Here is a 27,046-nt window from a genome sequence, read left to right on the forward strand (position 1 = left end):
TGAAGGTGTTAAATGAGACCTATGTTGCAAATGACATCACAGTAAACAAGCTAAACCGCCTTATCAATAACATAAGCGCAGACAATTTCATCTCATTTAGCGACGATGAAATACCATCAGGGGGTAGGGGATCTACTAAGGCCTTACACATTACTACCCGTTGTAAGGGGTATACTGTGCCGGGGGTTCTAATTGATAATGAGTCAGCACTGAATGTTTTGCCCTTATCTACATTAAATAGGCTACCAATAGACAGCTCTCACATGAAGACGTGTCAGAACATGGTGAGAGCATTTGACGGGACTAAAAGAAAGGTGATGGAAAGGATCGAAGTACCTCTTTTAATTGGTCCGAATACATATGAGGTAGATTTCTTAGTGATGGACATTAAGCCCTCCTATAATTGCCTGTTAGGGAGGCATTGGATTCATGCGGCAGGGGCAGTACCGTCATCATTGCATCAAAAGTTGAAATTGATAATGGAGGGCCGATTGATAACAATAAACGCGAAAGAGGATATTATTGCATCTGTGAGTGATGCACCATACATTGAGAAGGATGATGGGGCGTTGGAGTATTCTTTTCGTTCGTTGGAATTTGTGAATGCTACTTTTGTTATGGAGGGAAGTAAGATCCTGATACCCAAAGTGTCCAGTGCTATGAAAATGGGTTTACAACTGATGGTTGGAAGCGGAGCATTGTCCGGAAGGAGACTCGAAAAGTATCTGCATGGAAGGGTTGAGGTACCGGTCTTGATTGATAAGCGGGATTACTTTGGCTTGAGATATAAGCCGGATGCAAAACAAAGAAGGAAGGAAGTAGAGAAGAGACAAGAGAAACGAAGAGCACAGTTAAGTGGGGCAGAAGTCAAATGGGAGCCAATGAGCTTTCCCCACATATCCAAAACTTTTGTGTCAGAAGGAATGATTCATCTTGAGAGCGTGATGACAAGGGAAGAATATTTTGAAGATATGTGCGATAGCCTGAGCATTAATGCTGTACTTGGAGAATGAGTGGAAGAAGGAAACTTATCGAGTATTCTCCCTTATGAGCCTAGAAGTGTGCTGAAAATTAGACTGCAGAAGAGATTCCTATAGTTTTTAGAGCAAATTCAAAGTAATGTTCAGTATATACTTATTGTTTTCAGCCTAGAACAATAAGAATCTTTTGTGAAATAGGCTCATGTTTAAATATCATTATTTCAATAAAGAAATGCATTTTCCTCACTTTTCGAGCAAATATTTTGTTCTATTTTCATTCATTTTCATGTTACAAATAAGCTATTCTTAGATTCCTTTTTGGACATTCTTTCATATCTGTAACAGGTCCCCAGATATCAATGACACGAGTAGTACTGATATGGACCCTGAATTTCCTTTTGAGCAAAATTTGCGCTTAGAGGGATCTCAGGATTTTAAAGATAACGAGGATTATAGTTTATCTCCGGACTTGTTAAGGATGGTAGAGCGGGAAGAGAAACAGATTCTGCCTCACCATGAGACAATTGAGAGCGTGACCCTGGAAGAAGGAAAGGAGGTGAAAATTGGCACTTGCATCAATTAGAAGACAAGACAGGACCTTATTGAATTATTGCGAGAGTTCAAGGATGTCCTTGCGTGGACATATCAAGGTATGCTAGGTTTAAACCCCAATATTGCGGTACACCGTGTTCCCACAAAGAAGGAGTGCAAGCCGGTACAGCAGAAACTCTGAAGGATGAGACCCGATATGGCAGTGAAAGTAAAGGAAGAGGTCAAGAAGCAATTTGATGCTGGTTTCTTACAAGCGGTTAATTACCCAGAATGGGTAGCTAATGTTGTCCCTGTCCCTAAAAAAGATGGAAAAGTGCGGATGTGTGTGGATTACAGAGACCTAAACAAAGCTAGTCCAAAGGACAACTTCCCGTTGCCTCATATTGATACCCTAGTAGATAATACGGCGGGCTATTCACTGTTCTTTTTTATGGATGGATTCTCGGGGTATAATCAGATTAAGATGCATCCTGAAGACATGGAAAAGACTACGTTCATAACCTTATGGGAAACATTTTGCTATAAGGTGATGTCATTCGGTTTGAAGAACACGGGAGCAACGTATCAAAGGGCTATGGTAACCCTCTTTCATGACATGATGCATAAAGAAATCGAGGTTTACGTTGACGACATGATCGCAAAGTCTCGAACAAAAAATGAACACTTACAAGTCTTAAGGAGGTTATTTTTGAAGTTGAGGAAATTTCAGCTTAAACTCAATCCGACAAAATGTACTTTTAGAGCCAGGTCAGAAAAATTACTGGGTTTTGTCGTCAGTGAAAAAAGAGTTATAGTTGACCCGGATAAAGTCAGAGCTATACAGGAACTGCCTCCACCCCGTACTCAAAAAGAAATTCGTGGTTTCCTAGGAAGATTAAACTACATTGCTCGGTTCATTTCACAACTAACAGAGAAATGTGACCCCATATTTTGTCTCCTCAAGAAACATAATCTAGGTGTATGGGATGATGAGTGCCAAAAAGCCTTCGACAAAGTTAAACATTACTTGTCCAACCATCCAGTGCTGACGCCGCCTAGTCCTGATAGGCCATTGATATTGTATTTAATAGTATTTGACAATTCAATGGGATGTGTGCTTGGCCAACATGATGAGACCAGAAGGAAGGAAAATGCGATATATTACCTCAGTAAAAAATTCACTGAGTGTGAAATGAGATATTCGTCAATTGAAAATTTATGTTGCGCTTTGGTTTGGACCACCCGGAGATTGAGGCAATACATGTTGTACCATACGACGTGGTTAATTTCGAAACTAGATCCTTTAAAGTACATGATGGAATCAACTGCGTTGAGTGGAAGAATGACCCGATGGCAAATTTTGCTTTCCGAGTTTGACATAGTCTACGTAAACCAGAAAGCCATTAAAGGGACTGCCATAGCAGATTTTCTGACCAGTAGAGCCTTAAAAGATTATGAGCCTCTGAACTTTGATTTTTTCAATGAAAATTTAATGTATGTGGCAACTACCGAGGAAGGCACGTCCGAAAATTTTTCTTGGAAACTAAATTTTGATGGGCCATTAAATGCCGTTGGTAATGGAATTGGGGCAGTTTTGATATCCCCAAGTGGAGATCACTATCCATTCACTTGCAAGTTGGATTTTGACTGCACAAACAATATGGCAGAGTACGAGGCATGTATCATGGGAATTCGTGTGGCCATAGATCGAAAAATCAAAGCGCTAGAGGTATATGGAGACTCTGCATTGGTGATCTATCAGCTCAAAGGTGAATGGGAGATGAGAGATCCCAAATTGATCAGTTATCGAAAGTTAGTTCTGAAATTAATTGAGCAGTTTGATGACGTCACTTTCTTTTATCTCCTGCGTAATGAAAATCAGATGGCCGATGCCCTGGCTACATTAGCTTCTATGATTAGAATAAATGAACAAGGAGATATGAAGCCAATCCAGATGAGTATTTGCGATGCTCCAGCTCATTGCTGCAATATAGACGAAAAAGAAGAAAGAAATAACCATCCTTAGTATCATGACATTCTGCGATACGTGAAGAGTCGTGAATACCCTGACCAGGCAATGGAAAATGATAAAAGAACGTTGAGAAGGCTAGCCAATGACTATGTCTTGGATGGAAAAGTCCTGTATAAAAGGAGGAAAGATCAGGTACTGTTAAGGTGTGTTGATACTGTTGAAGCTAAGAAAATCCTGGAAGAGGTCCATGAGGGTGTCTGCAGGACGCATGCTAATGGGTTCACAATGGCCAGGCAAATTATGAGATTCGGGTACTACTGGTCCACAATGGAAGGAGATTGTATTAGCTATGCCAAGAAATGCTATAAGTGCCAGATTTATGGTGACAAGATCCACGTGTCTCATTCACCCCTTCATGTCGTGACTTCTCCGTGGCCTTTCTCAATGTGGGGCATGAACCTTATTGGGTCGATTTCACTGAAAGTTTCTAATGGGCATCGATTCATCTTTGTGGTTATCGATTACTTCACTAAGTGGGTAGAGGCTGCTTCATATACCAACGTTACAAAGTCGGCAGTCAGTAAGTTCTTGAAAAAAGAAATCATATGTCGATATGGTATGTCAGAAAGGATCATATCAGACAACGCGTTGAATTTGAATAATAGCGTGATAGTAGAGGTTTGCAGGCAGTTCAAGATTAAGCACCATAACTCGTCACCTTATCGTCCAAAAATGAATGGTGCGGTTGAGCCAGCTAATAAGAATATCAAAAGGATCGTGGGAAAAATGACTGAAACCTACAAGGATTGGCATGAAAAGTTGCCATTTGCTCTTTATGCCTATCGAACATCTGTCAAAACTTCTACCGAGGCAACACCTTACTCATTAGTTTATGGGATGGAGGCAGTTTTGCCCATTGAAGTCAAAATTCCTTCTCTTCGGGTTTTATCAGAGTTGAAGCTAGACGAAGCAGAATGGATTCAGTCCCGGTATGATCAGCTGAATTTGATTGAAGAAAAGAGACTGAAGGCTATTCATCATAGTCAAATGTACCAAAGGCGAATGATGCGAGCTTATAACAAAAAAGTTCGCCCTAGAGTATTCTGTGAGGGGGATTTGGTGTTGAAACAAATTCTCCCTATGCAAAAAGATTTTAGAGGGAAATAGATGCCAAACTGGGAAGGACCTTACGTGGTAAATAAGGCTTTTTCTGGAGGAGCACTGATATTAACTGAGATGGATAGTAGGAGCTTGCCTAACCCAGTAAATTCAGATTCAGTCAAGAAGTATTTCGCTTAAGAGGTGAAAACCCGTAAAGGGCACTTAAAAAAAAAAGGGGGTGAGGCCAAGGTGAAAACCCGCAAAGGACGCCTTGAGACCAAAGAGGTTTTGAATTGAAAACCCGAAAAGGGCACCTAAAAAAACAAAAAGGTGAGGCCAAGGTGAAAACCCGCAAAGGGCGCCTTGAGACTAAAGGGGTTTTAAATTGAAAACCCGAAAAGGGCAATTCAAATTTTGACCAAGGATGGGGCATGCGGTAATCTTGCTGTGCTGGAATTAATGAAGAGAAAGCACACATGTCTTGGGGCATCGACAAAATACGTTAGATCTCCTAGGCATATGATAAGCTCAGAATGGTCTTCAAGAAATTTGTATCGGGAAGCTCAGACGGTGATATCTGGGGCACCTAGTTCACATCTCACCTATGTTGTATTTGTTTTGCTTTTCTATTTGTTCTAAGCTATGCTCTCAATAAATTTTCCTTCTTATGGTATTTGCCATCTTTGATTAACGTTTTTTGAGCTATGCTCTCAAATAATTTCCTGTTAGCCTATTATTATTATTATTTTTTTCCTCCTCTTCTTCTCTCTCTTTTTTTCTTTTTCGAGCATTTTTTGCATTGAACTAACGATTAATGGACTAATAATACTTTCACAAAGGAGGTTTTACATATTACTTCGGAAATTTCTAATGTTGCGAGAATCGAAAACAGGATTATTGTTCAGAACTCCTCAAGCCTAAGGGTTGGAAATGTTGAAAAAAGGGGTCTAGTTTAGTGTACTTCTCAGGATTTTGTTTGTCAGAGGTACCTCGACGAATAATAAGCAATGTCCACTCAAGTATTAAAGTGAAATCATGCTTGGAAAAGAGATTAAGATTTTGCATCTGGTCATATTCCCTAGAGAGGGTTTAATAGACCATTTGATTGAAAAGATGGTACAAATCCTATACGCCTGAGTCGCAGTGGAATGGATTTAAGAAGAGGATTTTCTATCAAGGATACCAGTTGAGTAAAGAGGATAGGATTATATGACAGTGATAAAATTTTGATAAATGACGAATAGTAATAACCTAAAAAGGGGATCATTTTCATGACATTCTGCATTCATACAAATGTCATTCATGACACATTTAGTTAGGAGCATTTGATTCATGTTAATCATGGCATCTTAATCATTTGACGTAGGCATAAACCTCAGGAAATCAATTTTACAGATATATTCCCCAGTGGTCATATAGCAAGATTGAAACTACAAGTTTTAAGCAGATCTTATCTTCGCTAAATAAGAGCGGAGCAGATCAATTTTCAGCAGATCTTATATTTGCCGAGCAAGAGCGGAGCAGATTCAAGCCACTAGCTTTAACCCCCTAAACAGTAGGGTAATAGGCTAAAAAATTACAGATCTTATCTCCCTAAGCAGTAGTGGAGCAGATCAAAGACGATGAACAGGCTTTATCGAAGACGATGAACAGGCTTTAACTCCCTAAGCAGTAGGGTAACAGGCTGAAGATTACAGATCTTATCTCCTTAAGCAGTAGTGGAGCAGATCGAAGATAATAAACCTTATCTCTCTGAAGTTTCAGAGAGCATGTTGAAATTACAAGTCTTATCTCCCTGAAGTTGCAGCGAGGCAGACTGAAGATAGCAGATCTTATCATCCTAAGTAGTGGTGAAGCAGATCGAAGATACCAAACCTTATTTCTTTGAAGTTGCAGAGAGTGAGTTGAAGATACAAACCTCGTGTCCCTAAGCAGTAGTGGAATAGGTTGAAGTTACCAGTTATTATCTCCTTCAAGTGCCAGTAGAGTAGATTGAAGCTACAAATCTCTTCTCTCTGAAACCTATTGGAGTGGATCGAAATGTTAATTTCTATACCCCTGAAGATGCAGTGGGATGGAATGTGGCTACTTGAGCAAGATGAGCAACAAGGAGTCAGGATTCAACAAGACCGGGCAAAATTGGTCTTTCTAAAGTCTTTGTTTCGTTCTCGTTACACAACAACGAGCAAAGAGGGGCAGCTGTAAAACCCAATTTTTGCCCGGCCCAAATTACATAAAGCACAAAACCAAGTCCAAAATAGAATTCAACAACAAAAAAAACAAAAAATAAAAACAGACCCAATTTTGAAGCCCAAATACTTAACCCTAGCCCACAAACCCCAAAACATTTTCAGCCAAAACCCTAGCCTCCAACTGCCTTCATGCTTCCACTACCCACGTTCTCTGCCTCCATGCCTCCATTCCCACGTTTTGCCTTCACCTACAGCAAAAAGAGGCAGAAACTGTTAGAATTTAGGCTATAAAGTCATGAGAGTGTAACAATGTTTTTTTTTGGAGGATTATTCAATAAAAACGCAGATTTGATACAAATAGTGGCATCTAAAAATCAAAGAGCAAGAATTTTACCAAAATACAAGCATTCGAATATAGGGAAATAACCACCGATTAGACAAACAAAAAGCCTACACCATCGATTGAGAGCAAAACAGATCTGGCAAACCGAAAACCACCAAGGTTGTTGTTTGTTTCTTCTTTTTTTCATTTTTTTTCCTTTGTGTTTTCGAAACTAACCATTTTGTTGTTCGTTCATCTATTAAAGAGGATAAAAAAGATAAAAAGAACTTATCTTTTAAACTTGATTCTTGTATGCGGTGACCAAGCAATGGTGGTGGTCCCAAGTTGGCTTGATTCTTGGTCATCAAATCCCAGCAAAGAAAAATAAAAGGGCTATGGTTTCTTTTAAAATTGGCAAACTACCGTTGAATTTTTTTCTTTTTTGTCTTGTTTGGCCCCTTTAGTTTTTTAAATAGCAAATAAAATGGTGTTGTTTGGGAGGGATGGGACCCGTGCTTTTGTGCTTTGAAGGGAATATTTATGTCTTGATCCTTCCCTTTGCACGCATGTCTACTTTGATCCAGTTCATGATTTGTTATTTCTTTGTATTGTATAATTCGCACCCCATGTTTCGCTTTGATTATAATTAAATCCCAAGCCTTTTCTTGCTCTAATTACTTTCAGTTTTTTTAAAATATTATATTCACCTATTATATTATTCACATTATTATTATTTTGTTTTTTGTTTATTATTTTACACTGTACATGCTTTTCAATGTTATTCGCACTATTATATTATTATTATTTCTATTATTTTTACTATTTATTTTTACCATTTTTATTAGTCATTTAATATTACTTTTAATACGCATATTATTATTATTACATTATTATTATTTTCTATTAAAACTAATTAATTTGAGTTTTGATTTCATATTATTATATTAATTATTTAATATTATATATTCATTATATTTTTATTAAAGGTTAATTATTTTAAATGTGATAATTCTTCGACTCATTATTATATTTATTATATTATATCTATTATTTCTTTTAAAATTATCAAATTGTTTTTACATACTATATTATTATGTTATTTTAGTATAGTTATTATTTTAATTTTCACTTTTATCATTATATTTAATATCGTCATTAATATATATTATTTTATCATTATGTTTTTATTTTACTATTAATATTATTATTGCTATATTTATCATATTTTAATATTTTTATCATTATTATTGCTGTTGCTAATTTTCTCTATATTTATTTTTTTATTTATATTGATTGAGTTATTAATTGTATTATTATTATGTTGCATATCATTTTTTTTCCTCCCCAAATTTTAATCGTTTTAATTCTTTTATTCCACAATGTATTCTCAATTTGTTTTTAACATGAAGACAATTTTCTATACTTAATCGTTTTAAAAAACGTGCCCTACCGTATTGGGTTCGTTTTTTTTTATATTCGATTTAAGTATTTTATTCAACATTTTATTCCCAAATAGTTTTTAATAAGGGCAATTTTCTATACTTAATCATTTTAAAAAATGTGCCCTACCGTACTGGGCTTCGTTTTTTATTCGATTTAAGTATTCGAATATCCTTCTTAATCGATTTATTCTCCAAATTTTCTCCTAAACAAAGGCAATTTTCGATATTTGAAAGCTCGGAAAATTGTGCCCTATCATATTGGATTTCGGTTTTTGTTCGATATCCTTCTTATTGAATTTCTCCAAGTTTTGAAAAGGGGAGGCAGTGTTCTGTATTTAAAAAATTCGAAAAATCATGCCCTACCATACTAGGTTGTGGCTTTACGTTTGATTTAAATATCCGAATACCCTTTTTTTTAAAAGAATAAAGTGCACGAATTTTTTTTAAAATAAAAGACAAGCTCATAATCGGGGGTCAAAAACGTTGTGTCCTACCGTACTGGACGTGACGTTTTACCTTGAAGCGAGATGGTCTTTAACTCACGTTTAATTTACTCAAATGTTTCAAAAAGGAGGATCGTACTTTAAAATATTTTCAAATCTTTAATTTTCGATATTAAGACATAAATTAATCAATAAAGTACCGATTTTAGGCGTATTGGGGGTGCTAATCCTTCCTCATACGTAACTGACTCCCGAGCCTATTTTCTCAAAATTCGTGACCAAAATGTTTTATAAGGTGGCCCAATCACACCACAAAAAGGATTAGTGGCGACTCCATTTTCGTTTTAAAGTCGATCTCCGTTTTTTTAAAAAAAAATAGTTTCGACAGCTTGGCGACTCCGCTGGGGACCTATAAAGAGAGTCGAGCTGTAAATTGATTATTTTCTGTCGTCTTGTCGAAATTTGAAATTTGTTTTTCTAAAAATCCACGATCTTCGCATTGTATCTTCTGTGTCCTTGTTGAATTTACTTTTGATATGCTTTCGCACCATATTGCATGACCGTTGGGGTCGCATCTCTTAAGTGGGAGTGAGAAACTATGCCTTCGTGAGGTTTTCACCTCCGCAGGGGCTAGGGGATCGCTTCCGGAATACATCCGTACCTATGTCTTCATGAGGTTTTCACCTCTGCATGGCCATAGGGAAATGTATTCCCCTGAACTGAACTTGGTCCGTATGAGCCTATAATGGGTGAGGATCAAGAAATCTGCGGGTTCAGCCAACACATAATCGGATTTAACATCATAACTGCCTGGTTTAGAGAAATGCCAAATGAGGTCGTCACTAGGCTTTAGGAGACTAATGGGAACACATCTGACACATTCAACATCCATGGGAGCGAGCAGGCCATTTAGGAGATCATTTTCCCAATCCATACTATCCACCTGTAACAAATCACTGACACGTATATCTTCAAGACCTGGAGTACCTTCAATATTAACATAAAAATTAGCCTCTTCTTTCAGCCAAGGGTCATGCAAAAGCTGAATCATCACCAAATCTTCATCTCATACCTTCTAAAGAGACTCCTCCAAATGAAAGAGGAGTTAGATCCCTCAACCGAGGATTTAAATTGCAGTCGCGGCCTCGTTTTCAGTAACATTGCGTTTATCGCGGTTGCGGACATAACAGATGTTATTGCCGTCACTGAGGGTATCGCGGTTGTGATTTTTTTTTTTAAATTTGCACAACTTATTGTAAAACATAATAGTGGTTTCGGTAGTAGCAGTTTCGGACGACGTCGCTATCGTTATATAGCGGCTGCTATACCAATATCGAACCGCTATTTAAATCCTTGCCTTCAACAGTTCTACTCGTAAGCGTCTGAGGCATAGAAAAGAATCTCCACCCTTGCTTGCATACAAGAGTCATATTAAAATACGAACCACACCTTTTAAATTTTAAATTATGTCATATAGAATTTGATGTGTTAACAGTGAATTTGATGCAATTAAAACGTTTTAAAATTTATAGACCAATTTAAAATAAGAATCATAGTTCGAGGACCTTTGATACAATTTACTCATTAAAATATACTTCAAGTTTGTATGTCTTTGCATATTTAAAATTAGTTTTTTTTAATTTTAATTTTAAAGAATTTAATTCCTTTATTTATTGAATTTAAAAATAAAATTTTATTTTTATTTTAAAGAGTCATATCCATAAATTTAATAAAATATTTTAATGATATTAACAAATAGATTTAAATTTTAAAATTTAAAAAGTGGAGAAATTAAATTTCTAAAAGTATACTTAAAATATATTTTAACCTTTTGTAATTTTATATATTAACAATAAGAATGTAAAACGTTTGATAAGATCAATCATTTCAATCCATTCAATAAAAAATCAAATGATTTTAGCGATCCAAAAAAAATATCCCAAAAGAAAGAAAACGAGTGAATGGATTGAAAACATAATATTTTTTTATTAATTTTATTTTGATATTCTTCATATCCATTTATAGTTGTTTAGGATTTGGGATTACCTCTCCTAACAATGTAATTTCTGAAGTTCGAACTTGTGTTTTCTTTTGAGAGTGCAATATATTTTATCAATGCACCTCTAACAATTATCGGTAAATTCCAAATTAATTAATGAATAATCCATGCTTAAAATAATTTTTTTGCCCCTAAGTTTGGAAAATAACTCCATTTTAGTACCTGAAATTTTTGTCCATGTGAATTTTGGAACTTAACAATTTTTCTCAATTTCGTCTATGGACTTGAATTTCACCAAAATATGATAATATGATACTGTGAGATTGTGTCACATCATCACATAAATATTTAAGAAATAATGGCAAGTTCTACCATTGTACTTTAACAAAATTTTCAGTGTGGTACTTCTTTTTTTAATTTTTTTAATGTGGTACCTACACTTTTAATTCTGTCTATCATTGTGGTACATCTCTCTAATAGGAAAAATTATTTTCTGAATCGTCTTTACCACATCATCCATGGTCTCTACCAATTAAAAATAAATACATTATTTTTTCTACATCATATGTACTATTGGTAAAAAAAGATCATGGATGATGTGTTTATTTTTAATTGATAGGGGTCATGGATGATATGATAAGAAGGGTTCATAAAATAATTTTTCCTCTAACCATGTTATTTTTTTGACCTGACACATGACCCACTTAAATAATAACATGTGTCACTTATACCATATGTTTTTTAATTTCAAAATATGAAAGGACTTAAGATTAAATAACCCAAATTTATTTTTAACCGAAAAAACCCCTAATAGCCTCATCTAATTCCAGCTTTAATAACAAAATTAATTACTCAATTCTCTTACCATACTCTTCAACTCATAAAATTTATGAGAAATTATATGAAACTAGGATACCATATTATTTATATTCCTTTCCAATAAGAGTATCCTATTTCAGCATTTTCATTTTAAATTTGAGAAGATCATGTTGGATTTGATTTTTTTCGGGATGAAAATACTAAAATGACATGCTCTTATTGAAAATTGATACAAATGATATGATATTCCAGTTTCATACAATTATTTCTTTAAAATTTAGTCAACCATTTTCATTGTCCTTCTCTTTTTTTAAAAAAAAAATTAATGTGCTAATTATATTTTAGTCATATGTCAAATAGTGTCAGTGATAGAAAAAAAAAATATATATACATATATCAAAACGAATAAATTAAAAAATTAATGGAGTGGAGACAAATTCCTTTCATTTGAAAAGGATAAAGAGAGATTCGTCCAAACATACAATCAAGAATCTATCTCGCCAAATAACATATAGGCACCATATTTATAATATCTAGATTATAGCTTCCATTGAAACTTGTCTTCAATATGGATTGTATTTATATAAACACCAAACCACATCAACTCTTACAAAAACTCTATTATAACTTAACTACTAATTCCCATTCACAAAACAACTAGAAAAGAACCTAAATCATATGATAAAAGCATCCTTTCATTAATCATCTTCGCTCAAGACACTCATAAACCTAATCTTAGAACTTTTACATGAGCGGCTTGTTAAGTGGATTGGGACCTAAGTTTGGCAAGTTTCCTTTTTTCATCATATCTTCAAAGGTCTTCATTAATTAAGGACCATGAGTGACTTTGTTTGGTCCACCAAGACCTAAATTTGTCGAGTTTCTCTTAGAATATGTTTGGATAAAAATTTAAATTTTTTTTATTTTATAGAAATTTTAAATTTTATTTATTTAGATGTATATAATAAAAATTCAAAAATGGGTTGTGAGTAATTCAAATTCTCTATTTAAATTTCACCTAAAAGGTGTTTTTCAAAATTATTTTCATTTAATATATATGGTCCTATTATAAAATGAAAATTTTAAACTTCAAAAATGTAATTTTATTTAATTCCATTATAATTTTTATATTTCATATTATTAAAAATATTTATATATTTTGCAAACATAATGATAACTACGTCACATATTTTATATTATTATTTAACTTATAAAATTATAGTAACCTTATTTATAAAAAAAAGAAGAATTTCTACTATCACATGCGTTACGTTTAATTTTATTCATTTAATTTTTAATTATTCTTTTAAATATCGTATTTTAATTAATGTAATTAATGTAAAATAATATTTTTAATTGAATTGTTAAATATAGTTAAAATATATTAACTTATTCATCAATTTAAATATTATAATAAAAAATTAAAATTATAATTAAAATAATTTTACATATTAAAAATATAATATAATTTTACTTCATATAATTAATGCAAAGCAACATTATTAAAAATAATAATTAGTTGACAAAATTAATATATACAAATTATTTTGAAAATTCAAAGTTGGCTAAATTTTTATATTTTTTCTTGGTTTTTTTCTAACTAATACTTTTGAATTAAATTATATTTTTAAAAATTTAATTTAGTTATATGATAGAAATAAAGGATAGTCTAAATCGGCTCAAAAGTTTTTTCAAACTCGTGCTTTTACGCAATTAATAGTTAGTTATTTTTAAATATTATATTTTAATTACACTAATTAGTGTACAATATTATTTTATTTGAATTATTGATATAATTAAAATATATTGACTTTTCAATTCAAATATTATAATATAATTTTTAAATAATAATTAATATATTTTAATATATTCAACTACAATATAGTTTTTCTTTATGTGATTAATGCAAAGCAATTGTTCAAAATAATAACTAATTAACATAATTAATAACTCTAGTATCAATTAAGTACTTAGACTTTTATTCAAGCAGTAATTTTATTTTAAAATTAGCACAATTTTTCAACTAATAATTGTAATTTAAATTCTAATTATTTTAAATGTATAATTATCACAATATTTATTTATTTAATTTTAACTAATAATTATAAATTAAATATTATAATTATTTTTAAACGTATATTTAATAATATGATGTTCAAAAAATTTTCTATACATAATTATTGGGTCAAACAATTTGGTGGAAAAATTTCGCCATATAAAGCCAGACAAGGCTGTTAAGGGGGAGCTTTGAGCCTTTGATAAGTTTATGTCAAACCAAATTTTGTTTCCAACTTATTGATTCATCTAATTTTGATAAAAAAAGAAATCATCAAACTCGAATTTATTGAGGGGAGATCGGTTTTGTTAGAAGAAGTCTACAAAATATTATCTGTCGAGAGTCGATGGATATTAAAAGAGATGATATTTACCTCTAATGAAAAAGATAACGGGTTTACAAAACGAGAGTGTTTCATCACGTATCTAAGAACGTGGATAATATAAATGTCCATAACCACTCACTAAGGAAATCTCAACATTTGTAAATTAAAAAGCAACTCGAATTTGAGAAAACAATTTTTCTTTAAAAAAATTAAAACCCTGATTATCTTAATTTAAATTTAAAAGAAAAATGGAAAATTTCATAACTGGAATTAATATATAGGTGTAGTTGCAGTTGATCTTGGATTCTTCTACTTTCCTTTATTTTTAAAACGTTTTCGTTGAATTTGCAAACGCGTTTATGCCAAAGCTACTAGTGGTTTCACACTTGCTTTTTGACAAAACATCACCGTGGGGGTGTTTTTATTGAATTCAAACGATTTTTATTTTTATTTAATCTATATTTTTTATGATGTAAAAATGTATTTTATATTTAAAATAAAATTTTGTCCAAAAAATACCAGTTAATTGTTTTTTTTATTTACTTTAAAATTTTAGGGTAAACTATTAAAATAGTCACATTTGCTTACTTCAGGTTATATTTTAATCATTTATGTTTGAAATGTTATATTTTAGTCATTTATGTTATCACGTTGTAACATTTTAGTTACTGAGCCGTTAATTTCCGTTAACTATGTAACGGTAAGCTGATGTGACATGTTAAATCAACATTTCAAATAAAAAATTCGATAAATTTATACAATTGGTCCCCATATTTTTTCGTTTTGAACTATTTAGTTTTTTTCTTTTATGTGATCTTTTAACTTTCCTTTTTTTTTCTCTATTTTCGATTTTCTTCTACTTCTCTCTTTGTTTTCCTTCCTTCTCTATTTCTTTTAACGTAGTTTTTTTATGTTTTCCATTTGTTAAAAATAGTCATTATACTTTTATTTTTTTCGAGTGAGGCGAGCTTGTGGACTAGTTTTAACAAATAAAAAATATAGAAAAACCACGTTAAAAGAAATGAAGAAGGAAGGAAAACAAAGGGAAAAGCAGAAGAGAATGGAAAAAAAAAGTTAAAGGAACATAAAAGGAAAAAAAATTAAATTGCTCAAAATGAAAAAAATATAGGGACCAATTGTAAAATTTAAGCTAAAATTTTGTTTGAAATGATGATTTAACGAGTCACGTCAGCTTAACGTTACACCATTAACGGCAATTAACGGCTCAGTAACTAAAATATTACAACAAGATAATATAAGTGACTAAAATGTAACATTTCAAACATAAGCGACTAAAATGTAACTTGAATCAAATAAAAGTGACTATTTTAATGATTTAACCAATTTACAAATTCCAAAAATCCCTAGAATATGACAAATAATCACCGACAAACACACACAAAAATCAAAACCATACATTAATCACTAATCACAGCAATGTAAAACTGTTTAAATTTACAATTAAATACAAAAATCATCAATTTTCCGATTTTCAAAACAAAAGCAACAAACAAATCTTCAACACCAAACAGTTTTTTTCTTCATATTCTACAGAAAGAAAATGTAAACAGATGATCATCATCGTGGTCGAACATCAGAAACCTGAACGCTATTCACCTTCGAGTTTTGCTGGTAATAAGAACCAGCTTTCGAGCTTCCAGCCATTGAAGAAGGGTAGTTTAAATAAGAACTATAGTTGTCGCCCTTTGAGCTAACCAAACCAAGACCAGACCTTTGCTCAGAAAACTCCACAGTCGTTGGTGGCTGAAACTCCGACCTCGTCCGCCTATGCGACGACCCCTCGACGGATTCCGCCGGTGACTGTTCCATCAACAAATGGTAACCACGGCTAGACCCAACGGACATGGACCGGTAACGGTTGCTGGGATTTTGCTTCTTCATGGCATGGATCAAATAAGGGATTAAACCTTCCATGGATACTACTTTATCAACTCTTTTAATTTCCTTCTAAATGTGTGTGAAATGCAATAAAATGGAACAAGATATATTTATAGCAAAAGGTTGTCGTTGTTGAGAAAGTTGACATTAATGGAGGAAATGGTAAGGGTATTGAATACGTGTGTTAAGGACATTGTCAAAATTTTATGGACCGATGCTTTCATTTTCATTTTGTTTTGGTAGTTAGGTTATACTTATCTACATAAAAAATATTAAATAAAAACACAAACACACTCACACATACACTAGCTTTTAATCAATGGATTATGTTCTTATCAATATGGGATTTCTTTTTCCCTAGATGGTAATCTCGTGGTAAAGTAAGGGTGAAGTTAGAAATTAATAGTTTGTATATATAATTTTAAATAATTAAATTAAAATTTTATTATTTTTAGGAGGCTAAAGTGTAATTTATTTTTATTAAATTAAAGTTTTGTAAAATTTAAAGGGTAAAGTAAAATTTTATATTTTTAAGGGGACCGAAATAGGGGTGTTCAAATTTTGGTTAAAACCGAATTAACCGATTTAATTCAGTTGAAAGTTGGTTAATGATTTTTTAAAAGTTGGGTTATCGGTTAATTCGATTATTAACCGAACTAGCCAAACTAATTGAATTAACCGAACTTAATTATGTAGTGTTTCAAAACTTAAAATTTCGATTAATTGGGTTAATTTTTCAAAACAAATAAACATTATCAATATATTTTTTTATATATTTTATACTTGTTTTAACCAAAAATAAAAATATATAAATTTTGGTTAATTAGATCCGAAATATTTCGGTTCGATTAATTTTTAAAAAATTCAATTCGGTTAACGATTAAAAATTATACAGTCCAATTAATTCAATTAATATTAATTCAATTTAATTAACCGCTCCTTAAAAATTAACCCTAAATATGTATGTATTATAAGAAGTATGGGTAGGGAACTAGAGACTGATATAAATAAAAAAACTCGAATATAAGTATTTTATTATTTCACCAATGATTAATTCAATGTAATATAATCAACTTTTAATGGTTAGATTTTTCGTTTGAAAAATCAATGAACGAGCGACGGGATAGACCAATCGTAGTTTGAAATTCCGGAAAATGTTGAGAATATTAAGGAAATAATGTTTCTTTTTTTCTTGAATTTGTCAAATCGTAGGAAGTTGGGGACAGCTGAGCAGATTTGGTTCGAAAATGGCATTGTGGATATGTTTTGAAAGACCGATTTCATGGGCAATGGGGCGGCTCTACGCAGCAAGTTTCATCATTAGTTCCCATCCCAAAACAATGCGCTTCTCGTTCTTGGAAACTAGTTTTAGTTATTTGGTCAAAAGCAAGCGGGATTGAAGAGATAATTACAACTCTTATGTTAGCTAATATGTTAATTGGTGAATTGAGTTTGATTTTGGGTTTGAATGAATTTTAATTTTAAAAATTTTAAATTATTTTAAATTTGGATGATTTTAGGTTTAGGTATTTTTTTGTTTGAGCCGTTTTAAGTTTAGTTAACAGTTTTAAAGTTTGAATTATTTAAAATTTTGTGATTCAAGTTTTATATTTAATTCGAGTTATTTTTAATTTAAGTTTATTTTCAGTTTAAATTATAGGGTTTAAAGTTAGTAAGTTCAACAAAGGTAAAGAGGGGTTTAATGCCTCTTGATTAAATGTATAGTTGTTTATAGACCAAATCATCCAATTAGGCTCGAAGGCATTCGAAAATAAGAGAGTTTGGACAAAAATACAGGTCTAAATTATGGATTTGGACAAAAATGAAGCCCATAACAGGTTGGACCTCAGGTAAACTTTTTTTGCCCAAACTCGGATATATGTCTTTTTAAAATTTAGAGAGAAATATTTGTTTCAATCTTTTTAATGTATTTTCAAATTATCAGGAAACATTTGTTTCAATGTTTTTAGTATATTTGATATATTATATTTTAAATTTTTTTTTAGGGTAAATCATCAAAACAGTCACTTTTGTTTTCCTCATGTTATATTTTAGTCATTTATATTTGAAACGTTACGTTTTAGTCACTTACGTGAACGTGTTGTAACATTTTAGTCATTAAGCTATTAATTGTCGTAAACGGTGTAAGGGTAAGCTGACGTGACACGTTAAATTATCATTTCATACAAAAATTTTAGGTTAAATTATACAATTAGTCCCCATAAATTTTTTTCTTTTTGAGCAATTTATTTTTTTCTTTTACGTTCTTTTAACTTTTCTTTCTTTTTTATTTATTTTTCATTCCATTCTTTTCTACTTCTCTCCCTCTATTTTCCTTTTTTTCTCCATCTATTTTAACGTAAAAGAAAAAATTAAATTGCTCAAAACAAAAAAAAATATAGGGACCAATTGTATAATTTAACCTAAAATTTTTACTTGAAATGATGATTTAACATGCCACATCAGCTTATTGTTACACTGTTAACAGCAATTAATGCTCAGTGACTAAAATATTACAACACAATAACGTAAATGACTAAAACGTAAGATTTCAAACATAAGTAACTTTTTTTAAAGTTTGCCCTTATTTTATATAATAAAATAATTTTTAAAAAATTAATACGGGTCAAGTAGAGTCGGGCCAAACCTGACCTATCAAACGAGCTTAAAATTTTATTAAGACCTGATGCATGGACGATTTTAATTAAATTCAACTATTCAATTTAAGCATTTTTAGTTATTGGTTAAATAAAAATTTATATTTAATCTCTCTAAAAAACTTTTAATTATAATTGTATTGTAGTGATTTTAAATTATTAATATTAATAATGGAATAGAATTTTAATTGAAATTTGAAAATCAAGTAAGTGCTTATAGCATTTGTATCTATCTTGATTATGGTATCAAATGGAAGGTTCCAAAGACATAAAGAAACAAAAAAAAAACAGCTACCACATTATTTTGGAGTTTATATCAAATCAATTTATAGATTTGACAAGTCTATATTTCTCGTCATATTCTGTAGTTTTTCCTCCTGTTATCAGTGTAAACCCTCTGAATATTATTTAATAGGAAATATGATGGCCTAAAATAATAATAAAGTCCTTAAAACTTTATAATTTTTCTTTTTAACCACAAATATATTACGCATGTTTTTGTATTTTTATATAAATTTAGATAAATAGATGAAATTTTAACTCAAAACATCATGATTTAACATAAAAATTAAAAATAAAAATGCTTATGCCCATGGAAAAAATACCAAATTAAAAATTAAAACCCTAAGTCTTTCTATATAAATCTAAAAGATTTAATATGTGTATGACCAAAACATCAAATACATATATCAAATTCATAAAATTTTAAGAACGAATTAATTTATAATAACAAATAATTTATTCTTAATGATTCGACATAACAAGACTCTAATACTACTTGTTAAAATCAAAATTTTAATCTGAAACTTAATAAATCGGGATCTGTCATGTCAAATATTCAAGAATAAAACTAAATATAAAACCGTACCTGAATCTATTGAAATATTGAGATTTTGTGGTTTTGATCTTCCAAATAAACACACATATTGCGTCTTTCTCTCTTTTTAAGATAAAATATTAAAAAAAGTTAATGTCCGTGTAATTTGAGACTATAACCCTAACATATAGTTTTTATACATTAGTCTTAATTACTAATCAGCCCATCATCAATTGAAAACAAGTTATTGGAGTATTTACACATATTCGAGCCATACTTTATGTAATAACTGAAGCCCAATAAGCATTCACCAAATTAGATCACTTTTCATTTGGAGTAACCTTTTATGATAGTGAATAATTATAATTATTACTATATATGTGATGTCGATATTTTTTTCAACAGATTTTACATTGCAAATTGTTTTCTCTACTCGAAGATTAGGTTTCTATATATTTTAAAATAAGAAAAACATTCAAAATAATTAATTTGTATTTGTTTTGATTAATTAATATGATATTTTAATCTAAAATATGAGAGTTAAATAATCGAATTTAGGCCAACTTGATTTTTTTAACCACATTCGCGAAGGTGACATTAGTTTATGACAAGCAAAATATGAATTAGGTTAAATATTCTTCTTGTTTAGTGAGTTTTGAAGGTACGCTAATGAATATTTTTTTTGAATATTTTAGAATTAGAACTAAATTGATAAAATTTATAAATGTTGATGGCTAAGTTTATTGAATTTTTAAAATTTAAATTAAATTGATAAATTTTGTAAATATTAATAACTAAATTTAATAAATTTTTTAGATTTAATATCAAATTGATAATTTACAAGCACAAATATAGTGTAGTTATAAGTACAATATAATTACAAGTACAAAACATGTTGAAGCACCTACAAATTAAAATTAAACCAGAAACGAACAGAAAACCAGAATAACTTGAACGAATTCCATCCATTAGACTAAATCCACGAATAACAATTTCGCATAAAGTGCATATTTCCAATTACATCATGAATTTTTAAATTCCAACCAAATATTTGCATTTGATTTTGACTTAGGAGCAGCCTATTTAAAACCAGTTACCTAAAATCCAGGGTCCAATATGTTAAGATATAGCCCCCATCGATACCTTTTAACCCACATTATTCTACAGTAGAACAATCCCCAAAATAGGCTGCAATCTTCCTTAGAAGCATTTTGCCGAACATCTCATGAGCATTGTCTAGAAAAAAAAAACACAACTAAGCGGGCAGGAAGCTGGATGATCCTCTCAACGGCAAGATTACAATCACGAGAGAAAAAAAAAATCACATTACAATTCGAGAAGAAGATCAAAAGAGCTTACGATCTCAAATTCACAACTGAGATGAAAGTGATAGAAAGATGGAGACTTGGCTTTGGTGATAAAGTGGGCAACAAGGTTACAAATAAAAAAATGAGTTTCTGGGTTTATTGGTTTAGAGCTTCATCAAGGTAGTAATTATCTCTTCAGCTAGTAGAAAAGTTTGGGAGTCCTATTTCATTCAGAAGTTGAAGTTTTTATTTTTTTCCTAAACAGCACGGACAAGAGGAGAAAGCGTAAGTTTCATTAAATCTTTCTTGAGTTTTTTCATAGATTTTTCAGCTTCTTTGATTGGAGTGTATACAATTTTCTATTGCAATTTTCGTTGTCTTCTGCATTCATCAAATTAGAATTCATCCTACGTACTTTGAGTAAAAAATCATAATTTATTATTTATAAAGAAATTAAAACTAAAAAGTGATTTTTTTAATTGAATGGTTATTTGTGGTGATAGATATTTATTGCGACTCTTAAATACCTTTGGCAAAAGGAAAAGAATCTTATAAAAGATTTTATAAATAAATTAAAACTAAAAAGTGATTTTTTGCATTGAATGGTTATTTGTAGTGATAGATATTTATTAAAAGTCTTAAATACTTTTGGAAAAAGGGCAAAAAAAAATTTTAAAAAAGATTTTATAAATAAATTAAAACTAAAAACTGAATTAAAAACTAATTTTTTTAATTGAATGGTTATTTGTAGTGATAGATATATATATTAGAACACTTCATACCTTTGGCAAAAAGGAAAAAAAAAAAATCCTTAAGCCGGTGGTTAACTTCTGCAGCTAAGTATAAAAGTGAGGTTGGGTTTTCTATTTGTTTCAGTCAGAACTTGAAGTTTTCCAGAAGTGCATAAGTAAAAGTTTAGAGTTTATGCAGTAGTTAACGTTTACTTTGCAGCAATTATAAAAGTTTGGGGTTTTACTTGATCTCTTTCAGTCAAAGAAGATAATGGACAAGAGGAGAAATAGTAAGTTTCATTATCTTTTTTCGAGTTCTCATAGATTTCCAACATCATAAAGCTGTCATTCCTATCTTTGCTTTTTCCTGACTACATCAAATCAGAAGCTTGTAAGCAATATGAACCTGCAATTGTAATTTGTGTTTTTAGATGTATTTTGATGGTGTTTCATGTTTTCAGTAGGAAAAATGATGAAATTTCATTTTCAAATATTGCTTCTATACTGCGGCTAGCATCCGAACCCTATGTATTTGATTAATGTGATAAGTGATAATTATGTTTTATTATATGAATATCTAGAGGGATACTTGTTAATGTTTTCCATGAAATTATATGATAATGTGATAAGAGGGAAATTTTGTGAAAATATGTTGAAAACTAATGCTAGGTGTTTGAATGAATGAAGTCCAACAGTTATGCATTGAATATATATATATGCATATAGCAGAGTTATGCATATGCATTGGATATATGGTTTAGTTTTACAATTTTTTTCATTGATCTTAATCAATTTTATATTATGGATATCATTAATTGTAGGTAAAGGCGGCCAACGATCAAGAAGAGGCATTCTACTTGATGATGATGATGATGCTAGAGGTGATTCGCAGAATTTCTGGGGTCCATGCAGGACTCTTCATGATTACTTCATAGATTTGTCAGGAAAAAGGTATATCATACGTCTCTTGTCTGAAATTGGTGTTTCGGAATTACTTTTAGTAACTCATTAGATTCAAATTGTTTACATTGTTTCAACGTGATACTAACACTGCATCCCAACTCGATTTAAAACTATTTCTGGTTTATTTCTAAAATGCAGGGCATCGGTGAGAGCGGAAGCACTTTCAACAATTCTCAAGGCTTTAACTCTCAACATAGAGCAAAAATTTGTAGAACTGAAGTAAGCATTACTTCCTTTTCAGGGTTTTTATATAAATGTGTAATTGATAAATAACTTTACATTAAAGAATTTAGTAGTCAGAACTTCATTTTCAAGAAGTACCTAACCATTGTCTCTAAGACTTGCAAATTCAATCTTCTTTTCTAATAATACATTTTAACCAGGTAATGCTCACAATTATAATTGTCTTGTTGCAGTTTTGTAACACTAGTGTATCAATGCTTGCATTTCATTAAAAAGGGTTCTCCTACAGAGATGAAGCAAGCAGCACATATTATTGGTAGGTTCATCCTTCATGAAGTGCAAATATTATTCGATGTCATTTGTTCAACTTTAAAATTTAGCTTATGGTTTTGGTACGTATTCTTCTTGTAGGATTGCTGTCAATGATTACTACTACTGTTGAGAAGGTGCACGAAGCATATGAAGATGTGTTGACTGCACTTTCCCAGGAGGACTAAAACCTAAGCTTAAAACCTTGGAGGTAACACTAGTGATAAGATAATTAATCGCAATTTGATTTTTTGGATAGCTCTTTCATGATTATGCTTCATGGATTTTTGTTATAAGTTTATTGTCTTGCACAGATTCTTGGTTGCTTGACTGTTGTTACATTTTTCGGTGCAAGCAACTCGGATGAGACTGAATCAGTAATGAAGCTACTTTGGGACTTAATTAATCCTGGAACTGACTCTAGTGTATGAATTTTAACTGATATTTTTATCTATATATTCTGTAATTTTTTAGTCAATTCCTAAACTTAGTTAACTGTAAATTGGAGCCTAAAAGGATAGGTTTCCTTTTATGTCTCATCAGATTGAAAGGAAAGATTCACCAGCCGTTTTAACTGCCATGATATCCGCTTGGTCCTTTCTTCTTTCTACCATTGATGGGTGGAGGCTAAGTCACAAAAATTGGCAAGGGTGAGCCTTTTAATTAAAAAGTCTCATTTATTGTAAATTTTAACAATTTCAACCTCTATATAGTTATCGTCTTTCTTTTTGTTTTCCATCTACAAACAAACTTGAAATGTCATTGATAGATTTGCAAATTTGGATGCAGGGCAATTACATATTTCTCCAACATAATAGACAGTGACGATGAAGAACTATGTGCAGCAGCATGTGAGGCTCTTGCTTTAGTATTTGAATCCAACTGTTTGGAGAAATTCTCAAGTGCAACCAAGGATTCAAACAAAGAACTTAAGGACAACATTATAAAGCAACTCAGAAGCCGGTTGTCAGAAACAGGCAATGAAAGAATTTCTAGTCAAGATCCAAGAACAGGGTTCAATTCTGCTTCGGCTGCTTTAGATTTCCTAGAGGTTCTGATTTGACTTTGTTTTATGCATATATTTAATAGATTGTATCTTGAGCTGTCATAATAGTCTTAATAACTTTCAGGATAGGAAATGTGCAAATACTCATGTGACAATTGGTGGGCAGAAACTCATTTTATCAACATGGTCTCAAAAAGTACAGGTATTTAGTTTCCTTTGAATTTCATCGATAATTGGTTTAATAATTTATTTTATTATCTCAATATCTTGCAAAGAAGCTAAACTGTTTGCTTCCTATTGCAGCTAAAGTTTTTGAAGCATTTTCTAAGAAATGATGGATTCGTGAAGCATATGATGGTAGGTTTAATGATTTTAAATTCATCTCTTTTTATGCTTTTAACTTTTTTGTTTCATGAACAGGAAAATGAAAACTTCCATAATGTTTTCGACTTCCATCCGAAAAGAAGGAATGATTGGGGCAATGTACTATATGTGCCCGAAAGAGAAGAGGTTAGTTTACTTGTTTTCATTTGAATGGTTCATACAACTCCATGTGCATGTATACTGCTTTTGCTTTGATATCCATCATCCTAATTCTTGGTGATTTACAGGTTACTATTTTGCTTTTCCGACCTATGGTTGCTAGACACAATGATTGCTCTCTGCTACCATCCCTAACCAGAGACAAGCAGTTAGCAAAGGTGGGTTTTGTTGTCTCATTATTGTTATTACTCTGATGTATTCACCTCTGCAATTATTCAATGAATGAAGAGATTTGAGTTTTGTACTAATTTTTTTTGAATCTTTCACACCCTAACAGAAGAAGACCATGTCTCCCAATTCCCACTTGAGCAAGGCAAGGACTCAATTACTTAAAAAACAGCGAGACTTATCATTAAAGGTAATCTCTTTATGATGCTTTACTGCAATTTGTTAAAAAGCTGGTCACTGTGAAGCTAGGCAATATGCAAATTTAACATAACTGAATTACCAGAAAAAAGGTGTAATAACTGCCATTAACAGCTTACCACGTCAAGACAACCTATGAATATCTGTTCCAAAGTTGTAATATCACAATATTTTTCTTTGAATAATGTTCTCCTCCTTAACTGATTGTTTGAATATGCCTTTTTTTTTCATATGCAGGAGAGAGAGTTTGATTGCTTTGACTACTGATGAGTTGAGGTTATGTTGATGCAATTTATTCTTGCAGGCTGCAGCATTTTTTAAATTATAGCTTTGATTAGAGGATGATCATTGCGATACTTGTTTAGGAGGCATTCACTAGTTATTTTTTCTTTATTTTTTTTTATTTATTCTTTCATTCTTGATATGAATGGCAAGTAAGATTTTTGTATTTGTTTGCATATCTGCCATAATAAAGTTTGATTTTATATTTTTTATATTTATTTTTCATGTTTGTTTTACAATTTATGTTTTTCTCAATAAAAGTAAGTAGATAATGAGTTTAGATATGCATAAAAATAAAGTTAATTCAGTATAATGGATATCTAAATCCAAATTCATTATTCATAAAAGTAACATGGATTCGCTTATTGAGAAAATCAATAGTTATGCATAATAATCAAAATATTCAAAATAATACTATCTCGATCAGCAATATCTAAATTCATAAAAGAAAACCATATCTGTAAATTTATGAATAAAATTTAAAATCTCCAAAATCAAAATCCTTCCATTGATTTTGAAAAATATTTTATTTGTAAAATTAATTTTCATTTTCTAAAAAGTTGTAAAATTTTGTTTGCAATAACAAAAATAGAAAAATGGTTGGATGAGAGTAAGAAATTCGATATTAAAAAAAATATTGAAAAATAAAATTATACTTAATGAGTTTAAATCATGGTGAATTAAAATTCTGTTTTCAATTGTTCTACAAAACATTTAAAAAACGGTGAAACAATTTTTATTATTTATGTAAAATTTTACAAGAAATCAATTTCAAAATATTCAAGTTTTCTTTAGTGATTGCCATGTTGCATACAATTCAATTTTGCAATGGCAGTACTAACTCTTTATACTGCTTTGATAGCAATAGTAGTAGCCGTGTATTTGCTTTCACTGTCATTCAATAATCTGAGGAGCTCAAAGGTTAAGTTGCCACCCGGCCCCTACGGGGTATCGCCCCTCGGTTACCTCCCATTTCTCAGCAAAAACATCTACCAAACCTTCATGGAATAGGCCAACATCTACAGTCCAATCTACAAACTTTCTATAGGTCAAACTATTCATCTTAATAAGCTCCCCCACCTTGGCAAAACAAGTAGTACGTGACCAAGACATGACGTTCGCCAACTGTAACCCGATTATTGCAGCCTTGGCTTTCTCTTTCGGTGGAAAGCATATCGCATTCACTCCTTACGGCCCCAAGTGGCGCATGCTGGGTCGGATCTTCGTCCATGAGATGCAAAGTGATGCCAACCTCGATGCGTTTTATGCTCTTCGGAGAAACCAAGTTAAGAAAAGCTTTGGAGGTGTGTATGGCAAGAATGGAACAGCCATTGACGTCGGGTTGCTAGCGTTTTCAACTGTTATAAACATGACAACGAACATGTTCTAGGGTGGCACACTTGAAGGAGACATTGGAGCTAACATCAATGCTCAGTTCTGAGATGCAGTATCGGGACTCCTTGTTATATGGGGGAAACCAAATATTTCGGAATTTTTCCCATTTCTGGCTTACTTTGACATTCAAGGGGTACAAAGAGATATGAAAATGGCATCACGATTGATAGAACAAATTTTCGATTTTGTGATAGATGAAAGAAATAAAAATAATTGTGATCTTATAGGACAAGGTACGAAAATTACTAGTAAGGACTTCCTAGATTTCTTGTTGGAGTTCAAAGATCAAAATACAGGAAAGTCGCTCACTCAACCACAAATCAAAGCATTTCTAATGGTATGATTGGTTTTATAGGCGAAATTTTTAAAATTTAGAGAAATAAATCATTTTGGATAGAGTGAGTGA

General features: G+C 31.5%; 2 protein-coding genes across 2 annotated transcripts; one reads left to right on the forward strand and one right to left on the reverse strand.

The window, feature by feature from the left end:
• Nucleotides 1–15,486: 15,486 nt before the first annotated feature.
• LOC108463487 (uncharacterized) lies at nucleotides 15,487–16,196 on the reverse strand. The gene has a single exon (XM_017763419.2). It carries the CDS (start codon nucleotides 16,115–16,117, stop codon nucleotides 15,761–15,763), a length of 357 nt encoding a protein of 118 aa, XP_017618908.1. The 5' UTR covers nucleotides 16,118–16,196; the 3' UTR covers nucleotides 15,487–15,760.
• Nucleotides 16,197–22,688: 6,492 nt separating this feature from the next.
• Nucleotides 22,689–25,456, forward strand: LOC108465745 (uncharacterized). The gene is made up of 11 exons (XM_053024490.1): nucleotides 22,689–22,798; nucleotides 23,205–23,259; nucleotides 23,363–23,473; nucleotides 23,592–23,698; nucleotides 23,838–24,099; nucleotides 24,179–24,256; nucleotides 24,358–24,411; nucleotides 24,475–24,564; nucleotides 24,666–24,755; nucleotides 24,875–24,955; nucleotides 25,201–25,456. The coding sequence occupies exons 1-11, from the start codon at nucleotides 22,689–22,691 to the stop codon at nucleotides 25,228–25,230; spliced, it is 1,068 nt and encodes a 355-aa protein (XP_052880450.1). The 3' UTR covers nucleotides 25,231–25,456.
• The last annotated feature ends 1,590 nt before the right edge of the window (nucleotides 25,457–27,046 follow it).

The sequence above is a fragment of the Gossypium arboreum genome, chromosome 13 (assembly GCF_025698485.1).
Source record: "Gossypium arboreum isolate Shixiya-1 chromosome 13, ASM2569848v2, whole genome shotgun sequence".
NCBI classification, from domain to species: domain Eukaryota; kingdom Viridiplantae; phylum Streptophyta; class Magnoliopsida; order Malvales; family Malvaceae; genus Gossypium; species Gossypium arboreum.